At 35.1% G+C, this 14,915-nt stretch overlaps 2 protein-coding genes across 2 annotated transcripts in view; one reads left to right on the top strand and one right to left on the bottom strand.

Annotated features, from left to right (window-relative positions):
- LOC148624767 (protein stum homolog) overlaps positions 1–14,915 on the top strand; it is a 42,890-nt gene that overhangs the window by 8,984 nt on the left and 18,991 nt on the right. The gene's annotated exons all lie outside the window — the stretch shown is intronic.
- LOC148624768 (retinol dehydrogenase 16-like) lies at positions 5,694–13,781 on the bottom strand. The gene is made up of 4 exons (XM_088567645.1): positions 13,321–13,781; positions 11,618–11,879; positions 11,111–11,274; positions 5,694–5,923 (listed from the first exon to the last, which is right to left on the bottom strand). Exons 1-4 carry the CDS (start codon positions 13,643–13,645, stop codon positions 5,715–5,717), a joined length of 960 nt encoding a protein of 319 aa, XP_088423771.1. The 5' UTR covers positions 13,646–13,781; the 3' UTR covers positions 5,694–5,714.

Genomic DNA, 14,915 nt, shown 5'->3' with positions numbered 1-14,915 from the left:
TTGAACAACCGAACCCTAACTACGACCACATAGTCGACGCCTTATCTTCTAAATTAATGCACGACTTGTGCTTGGCAACTTAAAAGTATGTTAATACTTCAAGACTTTCAAGAATCTAATGCTACGCGAGGTGAGCATCGAACGAAGTAGGCCAATAGATTATTTGAGCCGAATGGGTGGGGCCTACATGTACACCCGTTTCTTGCTTCATTGAATTGGAATTTACACACAAAAAAACTCGTGTTTAAAAACGTAGATGTGACTCTCGTCTGCCAATTCGTAAACATGGAGCGGTCAATTTTCTATTCCTGGTCGAATGGTTGTCTCTTTGACATATTCCCCATTTCCATTCTTTATTAAATCTCATAGACAAATTAGGTAATAAAACAGTTTTTAAATGGGTTGGATGCAATAGACCAGAACATTTGTCCTTTGGTACTGAGAATGATCACTTGTTCTATTGCACTCGGCCGTTGGCCTCTTGCAATAGAGGCTAAAAACCACTAATTCCACTTCCCATAGGCTTCTATGCTAATTTCACAATATTCAATGGCTTCTCTGGACTTTACCTTAACTTTAACCTGCAGAGGACTATATATCAGCATGATTCTACATATGTCAGCTCACAATCCTCAGAATGACATGTGGGGTTAGCAGACTTGCAGTGCAGTACTTGTCACCGGAAGTGAAGGGTCTATAAATAGCATGGAACATCCAAGTGTTTTCACAAGATAGGGGTATATTTAAAAATCATTATGGAGATTAGGCTTCACATCACAAGAAGCAAAATGCACCTATAAAATGTACAGAAATGTTTTTCCTTTCAGAAACTGTTTAAATTTTTTAAATAAGATGAGAACTTTTTTCACAGCACTATGAGGAACAGGGGTAATTTCTGCGTAGGACTATTTTTGCCTACGTTCCAAATGCTCATTGGTTGAATTGGTGGTCTGTAACCTAGAACACTTGATCATTCTCAGTACCTCAGGACAAATATTCTGGTTTATTGCATCCAACCCATTTAATAACTGTATACTTGTAACAAGTGCTTCCAACAGGTAGTTCCAAAAAGTACATTTACACGTTAGAATTCTGGCGGTAAATTAACCATGAATATCATCAAATATCAAAACATTCTTTTGATTTCACAGAAATTATGGTTTATGAGGATCTCAGCGCCTTTCAAAACAATTTTTGGCTACAATTAATCACCCGACTGGAAGTATTAGTATACAAACGCTTGAGAGTGCTCTTCGATTGAGTTTCAATTATTATCTATTATTAGGTATAAATTAGAGAAGGTGCACTCTAATAGTCTTCATAAACACTTCTGATTGTGGTTTATGGTGCGTTTTATTACACAATCTGAGAGGTATAGCTTTATCAAACACTTGTGTGGTATATACAAGTGCTTATATTTGATTAAGAAGCAAAAATTCGTTTGTAATTCAAATGTTACAGTGACTTGGACTGAAATAACTTTTTTTGTACTGGTTTCCGGTCGGTCAACTTGATTGTTTGGCATGTCATCGAACAAAACATTGAATTTCATTATTTATTCATAAGAAAACGAAATGCCGAGTATCAATAAATTCAGTAAACATTTTGAATGTTTAATCAACAGGCAAAGGTTTGCATGACTTTATCTCTCTTGGTTCTATTTATTCTTGGTATCTATCTATCAAAGCCTCAATGTAAATTAAAATTTAATATGAAGTCCAGGCGGAGGTACAAACGCTATAAAGTATCTTGGGACAATTACAAACTCAAATGTTACTTTGAAAAAATAATCGGAAAGTTCCTACATGCTTAAAAATTATGTTATAATACAAAATAATGAGATAAGCTTGATTCATATCATGCAAAATCAGGCATCCAGTACCAGTTCTTGTTTTTTCAAAACTTATGCAGCCGATGAAGCATGGCCATAAAAACCATGGCTGTGTAGGTGTGATTGCACTATTTTCTAATAGCATAACATTGAATATAAGACCAGAAATGCCAGGTAAAAAGTAAAGGGCAGACAAATCTGTTAATCAGTACACCTTTTTAACATTATATTAAAATATTTTTGAATATCAAAGGGAAGTTGAAATTTAACAGTAGTCATCTTAGAGAAGAAGTGTGAAGACCGATTTGGTTTTTGACATTCTTATTCAATTTGTTTTTTAATTTGTGATTATAGCAAGCCATATACAAAAAAGTCTTATTTACCCCAAAAGACGAACGTGTATAAAAGGTACACAATGCATGCTTTGGTAATTGTAGACCGGACCCGTCAGTGCGTAGCAACGAACTTTTTTCAGTGAAAGTGATACATTTGTAAACAAACTATAGTTCTAATATGCCGTGCTTTAAAGTTCTTTAGACCCGTGCAGGTCCGGGTGTCAAAAGAATAGGCCTGCAGCAGCGCCAAGCTTGTAAAAGGTGACTAAATAGTGCCCAGATCCTTAGCCAGGGGCTAGGGCGCTCTGCCCACAGAGCAGCTGGGTTGTGTACCCCAAGTGGTGGAATAGGGTACCCCTGGTGTGTTACATGCTGGGGTTGTCAGGCTATAATATGGAAAATCTGACCGCAAACCATATTGGTGCATCGTGTTGGGAAAGATGCCACGTTCCTCGCACGTTAAAAAACCCAACTGTGGTATTCTTCCGAAGTAGGAACCGTAGGGCTCCGCCACAGGAGGCTAAATTGCCCGATCCTACCCACCTCTCCCTATTTCCAGTGGCAATCAAAATTTGTTGACCCCATTATCCTTGTGTCCCATCTCATTTTTCATTTCATCATCATTTCATGTTCATTTTATCATCCACTTCACGTTCACGCCTGAATATAGCTGAAATATTGCTGCTCGAGCGTTAAACCCCAACAAACAAACATCAATGTTCTTTAGACTACAGCCATGGTAAAAAAAGTTATAAACACGTGACCATCATTTCGTGAAACACATAGGCTGTGCCTATTAAAAATATGAGGAAAGTAGTCATATTAGAATCGAAGTAAATCAGGGGAACTCCATTTTATCATTGTTTTACCACGGGCTGGCCATTTATGTCGTTATTTATAACAATGCGACACAAATGGCCAGCCTGTGGTTAAACAATGATAAAATTGAGTTTCCGTGATTTATTTCTTACTTAACTTGCAGAGAGCTACCACAAAACCAATTCTACACATTACAAAAATCATGAAAATAGAACAGTAAAAATTATGCAAAAAAGGTCAGCAGTAAATGAATATTCACGTCAATACATACTGTATTACTAGTACTTGTGACTACCTGAGAGACTTAGCAGAAAAGTAAATATGTTATCATAATCACTGCTAAAACAATATTACTATACAACGTCAAGGAAACAACTGAACCTGAAGTACAAGTCATACTAACGATCAGGCAACATTTTAAAGTCTTCGAAAAGAGAAGGTATACTGTGGAATTTAAACAAAGTGGTAATCAGCAAGATTGTATATATTGTGTTTTACAGAATCGGAGCCAGAACATCTCATGTTATGTTTTCATTGATTAATACCAGGAAGGTAAAACCTTAAACGCTCCCAAAGAAACATGAATTCAAACTGCTAAGTCCTTCTATAATTTCTGTCAGTGCTGTTATTATCAACTTAAAAAATGGTAAAATTTGTTAGGATGTACGGTTTTTATTGTCCTTATCATGCATTCTCCTATTGTCATGGTCTGAAATATGTATGGACCGAAATTGCCGGCTTTGGTTAAGAACTGAGGGTTACTATGGTCCGAAACGTATTTGGTGCGATTTGTCTGGTATTGATAAGCTAAGCTGATTACGTCCTTAACTTTCGAGTGCTTTGTTTTAAAAGTTCCTATCTTGGAAATAGCTAAGATTCGATTTGTATTTAATCATCGATGCTAGCTAATGTTTCCTAGGCTGGTGTGGTTCTCAATTGCATGAATACGAGAATGAAGCTGCCATGATGCTATTTTTGTGCTCCTGATTTTACATGCACAAACCGGGTAATGATGTTTTTTTATCTGGGCTTAAGTATACCGAATGTAGTTGATAATACAACAATTAACGCTCTCAAAAACTAGAATCTCTTTTCACTAGTTTTACTTTCTTTAATGACGCAATATTACAAAACAAATTCGCATAGTTATTTATTGAATTATACTCCTTTCTATGTGTTTTCGTGTTTATTAAACATGCGAAACTACATGTATTTTTTTAAATCAAGTTGATGAGCATCCCAACTCAATTCGCCTTTGATAAAAGATATTAAACAGAAAGACATGTGATGACCCTGTATTAATAGTGAATGTCCAAAGTTATTTTTTGAAAGTGTGAAAAGGATGGTTAGTCTTTGTCTAAAGCGTTCACGCGTATATCGTTTAGGAAATGTACAACGGGCGGTAAAAATAACATGGACGCAAACATTGAATGACGTACGTCATTAGGGAAAAAAATGTGTATACGTATGTATTGGAATGCAGTTTTATCTAAATTTCATAAATCTACCCGATTCTTAGGAAGACTAGTGAAATAAATCATTCGTACTATCTATTATCTTTCATAATAATATCATGTGAAAAAGATAATAGCTTATAACAATGTTGATGTTAATTACCGCTCTGATATTTCAAATAAAATCAGATGAGACAATTTTGCATGCATTTTCGTATGCATTACTGGAGAACAGAATACAGCATCACATGGGAATTCACAAGTCAGACTTCGGTATGCAGTAAAATACACAACCGAAAAACTAGAAAGTCTACATTTGGAAGAACAAAAAGCACAGAAGCCGATTTAGGCGAAAGGTACTTCAAACATTTGTAACTTTGGACAAAGGAAAGTTAAGAAAGTCACTTATTTATCTGTTTGAATCTGTGAAAACCTATCAGTACATTCTGTGTTTGGTTAAAGACAGCAAATTTCATTTCATTCTAGATCCGACAGGTCGCCCAAACAACTTGTATTCACACATAAAAAATGTTCAGGTGCAATAGGGCAATTCCGGGATACGGTAGATAGCCAGTAATATGCCTATCATTCCTATGCGACCAAATAAAAGGACGTTTGTCTGACAAACACACAGAAGGCGAAAGAAGAGCATTATATTTTATACAACTGATAAACACAGTTTTATTTTTTCAATCAGCTTTCGGAAAACCTATTTTCGACGTAATATTCCCTATGATATGTCTGTTGTACCACATTAAAAACGGGTATATGACGGAACTGCGATGTCTAATCATTGAAATGACACTTTCCATGGTATTTTGTGACGAATTCGCGATTTTTTTATTTACACACAAAACTTAAGCATGAAAGACAGTTTTAATTAAGAAATGAAAGATGGTTCCTGTGTATTTGCATTTTCACAAAGCAAATTCGTGTCACTTTGCTCCAGGTGTTTTAAATATGGAAATATCATTGTATGTTAGAATAACATTTATACTTTTAGAACGCCCACTTGATAATTAGCTAATCAAATTGTAATAAGCTTGATTGCTTTAACCCCATGGTGGATGTACTCGATTCTTCCTGTTCACCAATCAAGAGTTGATTGAATGATAGTGACGGATGCAGGTCAACAAAACTACATTTATTTACATTTCTATCCAGCTTTTGCACTTAGTTTGATATGTTCATGGAAAAAACAAAGAAACCATTATATTCGTTTGTAAATTAATGTTTGAGAGAGAGAGTTACACATGATTTTAGGAAAATATTTAATCAGCACCTTGCTCCGTCTGGAGCTGGCATTGCATAGTACCAGTCTTGAAACCAGTCTGGAAGTAGTGACATAGGCCACAATTGAAACCTACAGTCCCGACCACAACGATACCGATATTTTGGATACCGTGAAAATAACGCATGCTCAATTGCATTAGTAACTGGTGATAGATCCGGATTTTGACGGACTCCTCGATACGTCTTTTTCCCTATAAAAAAAGGAAAAAATAAAATTCATTTTCTAACAAATATTTGCATGGTTAAAGAAACCCGTTTACATTCAATTCCAGCTTAAGAAATTAAGTTCATAAGGTCACTATATACGATATTCAAAATTTTGGGGAAAATATTGATTCATACTCCCCCAACTCCCGTTAATGAATGACAGGTCACCAAACAAAGAGCAAGGAGAAATTCACGCGGAATATCGATGTTGATAGATTTTAAGTGGAAAATTAATTTCTTTAACCAAACAATACACATACTTTCTACAACAGAAAATTAGCGTCGATAAGGATCGCTTTAGAAGGCCAACGTTTCAGACAAAAGTTTTGTTATACGAGTATTTTGGTACCAGATTTTGTCCAGTAGGGCCGTATAATTCGGAAATAATTCCGGGTTTCCTAAATTGGAATATTGTCTATTATAAGTTAAATATGACGTTGCGTGCGTTGTTGGTGTCACATTCGATTGAACCGGGGCTGGTTACGAAGACCGAAATATTGCTATTAGAATGTGGAGTTATCAAAGGCAATATAGATATTAAAATGTTCGAAAATGGTTGTTGTTTTAGGATTACAATAATAAATCTTTATAAGAAGCCGTTAATTGTGGAGGGAAAGCATTATTCGATTACATGAACGTCCATTTTCATATGTGGACGGGTAACATTATGAAATGCTTGCTTCCCATTTCACCAATATATCTAAGTTGTTTCTTGGCGTATTTTGATAAAACCAACTTTTTTGGAAAGAGCAGTTAGATGTCATATTTTTCATGACGTAATGATAAGATCAAGGCGTATTACAATATCACAAATATCTTCCCTTTGATGTGGACATTCCAAAAATGGAAAGAAACTGATTTGAAGACAAAATGTTAGACATTTTTTTCAAGTTATTCGAACAGCTTTTTTTAATCGTGACTTTTATTAACTATATTAACAATTTATTACATAACCCCAATGAAAATATATATTAAATGGTCAATCAGTCTTTTTGTTAAAAGCCTTTTTGTCCGTATATCAATTATGTCACGAATAGTATTTTTACCAAAGTATATTCACGCTTAAGGGACTGTATAAATATTCAGAATATCATGTTTATTCTAAAAAAGCAATGAGTTTTACTGTCTGATAGTAGATAAATACGCACGTATGTTGTGATGTCTCGTTGTCTTTTTCCCGGCGTTTTCTACACGTTGCGTGCTACCCAGTCTTTATCAAAAGCTTTTTTCGTTAGCTTTGAGTGAACTAATAACTATGAAATTTTGAATTTTACATGTATATCAGCTGCAGATAGTACATTCTAAAAATAATGGTACTTGGTTGAACATGTATCTAAGCGCAGCATTTTGTCTGTGTCTAACCAAAATGTCACAACATCTAAAATTTGTATATTTTATTTATTCACGCGTACACCATGCGAAATTCGAACGAATTGTTCAAAAAGGCAAATGGTGTTAATTGAATCGATTTCTTCACATACTTAAAAATGCGCTTGCACATTCGCTTGTGAAATATTGTAAAATAAACGTATTTCATGATCGTCTAATTACCTCCTGACAATTATTTTAGCTATAAGATATAATAAGCTGTACAAACATTGCAAAAATGTTTTTTCGGACTAAATACAAAACCAAAAAAAATTATTTATTCTGGTATGGCCTTTTTGACCCCTGATAACTCAAAACCCTAAGAGATATCCGAAATCTGATTGAAAAATGCAGGTAGGATTATTAATGAGGAATCCAATGAAGAATCCAATGATATAGAAAATTTCGAAATCGGACCCCCCCCGCCCCCCCAAAAAAAAACAAAAAAAAAACAAAAAAAAAACAAGAAAATGTTTTCATGCGATGCCCAACTTTGACCCCTTTTAACTTGAAAACGGTCCCAAACATTTAAAATCTGCAGTACATTTGTTTAGCCGAATTAAATAAAGAACACTTTAAAAATAGAATATTTAAAATCGAAAAAAAAAAAAGAAAAAACAATCTACATGGGTTTATAAAATACGTAGTTTTACCCTTTTTGGTCCCTTTTTCTAAAGCGGCAGGGGCAACAAAATCCAAATTAAATAGGAATTTTCTTAGTATTTGGTAAAATCATATCAACATTTCAGAACAATTCGTCAACCACAACTAAAGTCATCGCACGGAAACAGAGTGTCCCCAGATCAAGACGACGACGACGCGGAGGACGACTGCTCCATAACATTATATGACCGCAAGTTGCTTTCGTCGTATAATAAAAACGGGAGATTTCGCTCTCAAATTTTCTAAAAGAGGGAGATTTTCCAAGGTTTTGTTTTCTCGAAATTTTTAGCAATGTGTTATGTTTAGCAACAGACCTTATAAAATTCCGAAACGAATATACGTATTCGGAAATACCAACATACATCTACATTAGAGATATAAAACCAAAAAGGAAAAATTCACTTTATACTCTTTCACAATATGATTCCCCGGGGAGAGTGGGTGCGAAGGGTATAATGTTTTGCCCGTCCGTCAGTCCGTCAACAGTTTTTTGGACTTTTTTTCCTATTGGCTTGCCACCCGTGCAGGTCCGGGTGTTAAAAGAATAGGCCTGCAGCAGCGCTAAGCTTGTCGTAAAAGGCGACTAAATAGTGCTCAGAACCCTAGCCGGTGGTTAGGGCGCTCTGCCCACAGAGTAACTGGGATGTGTGCCCCAGGTGGTTGAATGGGGTACCCCTGGCTTGTTACATGCTGGGGTTGTCAGGCTATAATACGGAAAACCTGACCGCAAACCATAGTGGTGCACCGTGTTGGGAAAGATGCCATGTTCCTCGCACGTTAAAGAACCCTACTGTGGTATTCTCCCGGAGTAGGAACCATAGGGCTCCGCCACAGGAGGTTAAATTGCCCGACCCTACCCACCTCTCCCTATTTCCAGTGGCAATCAAAATTTGTCGACCCCATTGTCCTTGTGTCCCATCCCTTTTTCATTTCATCATATTTTTATGTTCATTTTATCCTCAATTTCATGTTCATCGTCTGAATATAGCTGAAATATTGCTGTTCGGACGTTAAACCCCAACAAACAAACACAAACGCTTGCAGATATTAACATGACTTATAGTATATAAGTTCACCATGATTCGTTACAGGTCATGTTTAACTTTCGTTCTGCTCCGATGATTTTTACCGAAATTACGGGCCTTGAACTTAGCAAAATTTACAGAAATAACAGTTTTCCGGATTTTTTTTTCTAAACGTTTGCATATATTGACATGATTTTTAGTACAGAAGTTCAACATGATGAAATTTTCCCGCGTTTCATCGAATAGCGGGAAATATTTGTATTAAAGGTGCGTCTGATGTTTGTCATGACACTCAAGGATTTAGTCAGTTTCTCCCTGACAGTCGTAGTGTCAAGTTTCATTATGTTTTATGTTCTATGTTTTGTACATTTATTTTCCCTTTGATGTCATATTTGAAACAAATACTGTCCAAAGTATTTCTCTTGAGACGGTCTTCCGAGCATTGGGTTTTGGACACAGATTTCCAACATTTTCTTTCCACATTTTGGTAATAGTGGTTGGTTTTTCCTGGCCGGCGGGATCATTAAAGACAGAATTTCCTTTTGGTATTACACATGATTGAGGTGTTTTGCTTTTATTTAATGCCTATTGGTTTCATTGTAATGAGTCATTACATTTTGTCTATTTTTATATTGTTAAACTGTCTTATTATGACTTGCATAATTAACTCCGGTGTCCTTCTAGCCCTGTCTGGACATACGGCAATATTATATATTGTTTTTACTGATAAGATGATGAATTTAGTATAGTTAATACTAAGTTACAGGACTAGTTTGTAGTTGGTTACGCTCCGAGGATTTTTTACCAAAATTACGGGCCTTGAACTTAGCTAGATTCACATATATAATCGTTTGTCGGACTTTTTTCTAAACGCTTGCAGATTATGACATGATTTTTTTGGTATACAAGTTCACCATGATAAGTTACAGGTCCAGTGTACGTTTTGTGCCGCTACGATGATATTTACTTTCGATTGACTAAAACTCAAAGAAAACACTGTCTGGAGTTTGTAACTACCATTCTGAGTAACAGAATATAGTTAGAAGATAAAGGTCTGAAGCCTAAAAACACTCTTATTCCTTTTTATCGGGGTCCTTCTACATGTATTTCTCTTACAAACAAATTTACTTGAGTATCCAACATGGGGACGCGTGGTGTGTGTGAGCGCACTCACGAAGGTTCTTTAATTTTTAAATGGTTGATGCCTAATTATTTACCATATCAGGATGTAATCTGATCATTTCAATTGACCAAAACTCCCGAAATATTTATATCGAATCGGATAATTAAATAATAAGATATGTCGTGTGTGTTATTTTATGTAAAAAAATATAAAAAAGCACACTTCTTTTCACATGTAACGATTATAGAACGATATACGTCTCAATATAAAAAAGACGTCAAATTTTGCCGATTTCGACGTTACCAAAAATGACACCAACACCGTACGCTACGTCTATGCATTTCGATGGCAATTCAGTCACCCTGATATTAATCAGTTTTAAAAGTCAGTAATTGTTTCTATACATGAGCACTAAGTCTTATACCTTCCGTCGGTTTTTATACTTATCACACTTGTCATGTCATTCGGGTTGACTGGTTTGAGGTATTTTAGTTCGATTCCATGCTTGATTTGGAATAGGAAGTTTGTCAAGTCATCGGGCCCCGAAACCATACGTTATTTAAGCCAATCAAAGTAACGTTTTTTTATAACGAGACTTAACTATTTATTTAGAAAATCAATAAAATCGGTGTCTTCCACATACAATGTCAAGATATTCAATCCCAATATATAAACATAAATACAAACAAATAAAGACAAAAGGAGAAATTATCTTAACATGGTCAATCAGTTATACTTGGAAAAAGAGGATTGGGTGATAATACAAATGATTTTGGTATCTACTTCATTTCTAGGATTTATTAGTGTTTAGAAGACAATTGAGGTCCAATATAAATATAAGTCTAAATATAAAGCTTCTCTAAAAATGGCATGCTTTTTACACAAGAAAATGAAGTGCTTTTTATTATCGACCTTATTACATTTAGTACATAATCATTGATTTCGTGGAGTTAAATGATAAATTTAGTAATACATGTACATATTGTACTTACATTTTCCTAACCAACATTCACCGTAGAACTCTCTGACCTCGGTTTCTGCATTATCATACGCTTTTTGAAGAGTTGAGCACATCTCATCTATGTCGATAATTTTCGTCTTAAAAGCACCTGGTTCTACACAGTGTGAGGTTACACCAACATGATACATCTCTTTTCTAAAATAAAAATATTTATGTTGATCTCAATAAAGGTGTTGAATACAGTATATGGCGCGGTTTCTGTCATTAATCAAGTACATATGTAAAGATCGCCATTTTGCATCTCCTTTATTTACCGGGTTCCGACTGAAATATCTTATCATTTTAGGTTACATCGGGATGAAAAACACATGGAAGATCCAAATTTGTTTCGTTAAAATGGTCTTTTCTGTTCTTCCGATCATTTTCTTACATACCCACCCACCATAGTCTTCTATTTAACGCTCAACCAACAACTTTATAAATTCTCTGTACACTATTGCCTCATATAACAGAAAAATGTCTTATTCTACTATATTACCTTATACAACCAGCAAGAGACTCCACCCCGACTTTTGTTATATTGTACACAGAACGACATGGCCAGGATATAAAAGCAGCGTCACTAGATACCGTGACTATCCGTCCTCTACTCTGACGAAGTAACGGAAGAAATGCCTTTGTAACGTAAATAACACCCAGAAGATTAACTTGTAAAGTTTTCTCGATGGCAAACTTGTTTTGCAGTTCCAGTGGGGCACTGATGATTTGTAGTCCTGCATTATTGATTAGTCCCCACAATCCTGATGGAAAAAGATACAAAACATTTTAATTTACTAACAGAATATCAGAAGGTTTTCTTTTTGTCAATTTAGATAGAAAATCAGAATTGATACAGCAGTCGCCAGAGCCTTTAGATTTGTAAAGCCTGTAAGCATCTGAAATTAACTACCGCAGGAAAATAGTCCCACTGGCATACCCCATTAAGGTTCAAATGCAGATAGTTAGGTTCACTTTATAGGTATTTCTAACATATCACACTTAATTCTATGTTATGTACGCCAATATACAAACCCAACGAACCACTTTTACTGCGAACTAAATATGACGAAGAATTTGGTTTGTATAAACAGCGATCTAACCTCACCGCTACCTGTTTAATTCTATGCATTTACTCAAATAAACCAATCGTTCTTTTATGTCGATGTGTAAATATTTAAGTTGCCTACAAATGCAGTATTCTTAGACGCGTAATAAACCATTTGATGTTTAGCTAGAAATGAAACCCTTCGAGACTATAAATAGTCATCGTTCATATGCATCACGAATTTTGTTGTGTGTTTATTAAATGTCCTTCGTAATCAGAATGGTGAATTTAAAAATAAATCAAAGAGTTCATTCCATCCGTCTGTCTGAATAGATGATAACATTTAGATCATGAAATACATGGAAAAATTCGAATTTCAGCCTGGTGGAATTGTTTGTACAAAAGATGTTGTTTTTACACTCCCCAAATTTTGTTGATGGATTGGCATTATCTTTCAATATTTACTATTTACAACAATAAGCTTGTGTAAAGATACGTTTGAATTTCGATCACCGTACTTTCCTTTTACCCCCGCTTTTATACCATATTTTTGCAATTTGATGATTATTTGATGCGTAAAAATTCAACCGATCGATATTAATTGATTCAGTACGCGAGTACTTTGATTTATACATATCATCCCATAACCCTTGGAAATGTATATCAACAAAAGAGCTTGTTATATTAATCGAGGGACTGCTAGACAATATGATACTGGAAAACCAATATAAGATTATGTATTTCGTGTTTCCTCACTCGAAACAAATTCAATGCTACAATCAAATCAATTAAGTTAGGTCACTCCATTTGGGTATTTCAGACTGTTATGGATGTCAAAGGTTCACCCTGCATCATATACATAAATAAAGAAAACTTGTTTTTCAAAGATTAGTAGACTTGAGCACATGCCATTAAATTAAATACACTTTGTTTTCAATGATTTTGAAGTATTACAAGTTTGGTAATTTATGATATAGATTGCTACGACTATCATGCTTCATATAAAGTTCTCAGTTTTAATACTCTTTCCTTTCCATTATCATTGGAATTTTCCATTAGGTCGGCCTGTAACTTATATCTTATCTCAGTAGATTTGAGGCAATTAAACTTTACTAACGTAAAATCGTGTTAGCATTGTATTTCAATGTCCTACTAACCTTGCCCGTCAAGCTTTGATTTGACTATCCTAACGGCATCTTCTATGGAATCCTCATTTGTAACGTCTAAACAAAGTGTTGTCACCCTTGACGAGCACGTTTCTTTGATGTTAAGTTCTCCCAACTCGGTCAAACATGCAGCAAAAACAGGGACACCTAACTTGTCCAACTGCTGCACTAACGCGAATCCAAACCCACTGTCACATCCAGTTATTAGCACATGCCTTTTGGTCAAGTTTTTTAACCGTTTTGCTCGTAAAGTATTTTCGATTAATTTCAGCACTGTAATTATTGTAAATAGTATACACACGGTAGTACATAACATCTTATTAGAACAATATTACGGTACGTTGTGTTTACTTAAAAGTAAATTTACCAGGTATAATGTTCGTAAGACGCGATTAGATATCGACTCTGATACCTGTAGTCCATCTTCGTCATACATGACATGGGCGGATCCAGAAATTTTAAGTTTTCAAACAGAACGGCACGGAGACGAAGTCCCCAAGAACCCTTTGCGCTTCACGTATAAATCTACCGGAAATCCCCTGCCTTTGTATATGTAGGTATAAATGCAAACGTGCATGGTCAATTACTTCACTTATCATTTCCATATTAAAACAGTGACACACTATACTTGCATTTGTGATTCGCAGTTGACACTGACAAAATCGAAATTTTTAATCTTTAGGTCAGCAAGAATGAAAAAAAAGTATCTTAGTCGGTAAGTGTGTACTGCTCTTGGAGCAAAGCAGTATTGCTCGTAATGCATTATTCGTTATATTATACACGCACTTATCAAATAGTATCATTTTCCTAAGTGCCATGTAGAAATCTACCATGCTACAATGACGAAAGTTTAAGATAAACTTTCACAAAAAAATCAGGACATGTGTTCAATTAAAAAAAAAAAACAAAAAAAAAAAAACAGTTGCAAATATTGTTGTAAAAAGACATTTTAATCCCCTATGTTTATACTGAATAATGTATGTGCAGATTTCTATACCAGAGGCCAGAAGTCTTTCTAATAGCATTGATTTATTGCATAAATGTCTGGATTCAAAATTAAGTGTTTTTCAATAAACTCCACATTTTATGCAAACATGAGCCAAAGTAATACTATTTTACGCAATTGAAAGGAGCTTGCTCGACACAACATACGTTGAACCATGATCGAAAACGTCATTTTGAGTCTGGATGTTTATGCCGAATTAACTAATCACGGTCAAATTTCTATGTTAGCATGGGATTCAGTAACGGCTTGGTTCGTCCTAAAGTACCCAACCTGTTTAATTGTCGCATGAATTGATTTCCCATTCCATTCCGTAACTACTTTATACCCTAATATTTCTCACTTCCTTGTGTACTTGCCCCATAAATCTTGGTTGATAGAAGTTCTTTCCGCTCTTAACACTGAATAGCCGCTACAATAAACCGGCATATGTAGCCTTTAATTTGCTATAGTCGGTGATTAGTTATCATTAATGATATTTCAGTTTTTATTTGTCTATTGATTGTGGTGTAATAAGCATCAGTACAGGTAACAGTTATTTTGACGTGTTGATGTACGGATATAGTACCAATAGTCTGCATTG

Source organism: Perna viridis, chromosome 2, assembly GCF_037379345.1.
Source record: "Perna viridis isolate PV_CMFRI_1.1 ecotype Kerala chromosome 2, ASM3737934v1, whole genome shotgun sequence".
Taxonomy (NCBI): Eukaryota; Metazoa; Mollusca; class Bivalvia; order Mytilida; family Mytilidae; genus Perna; species Perna viridis.
This window is presented reverse-complemented; position numbering and strand designations above follow the sequence as displayed.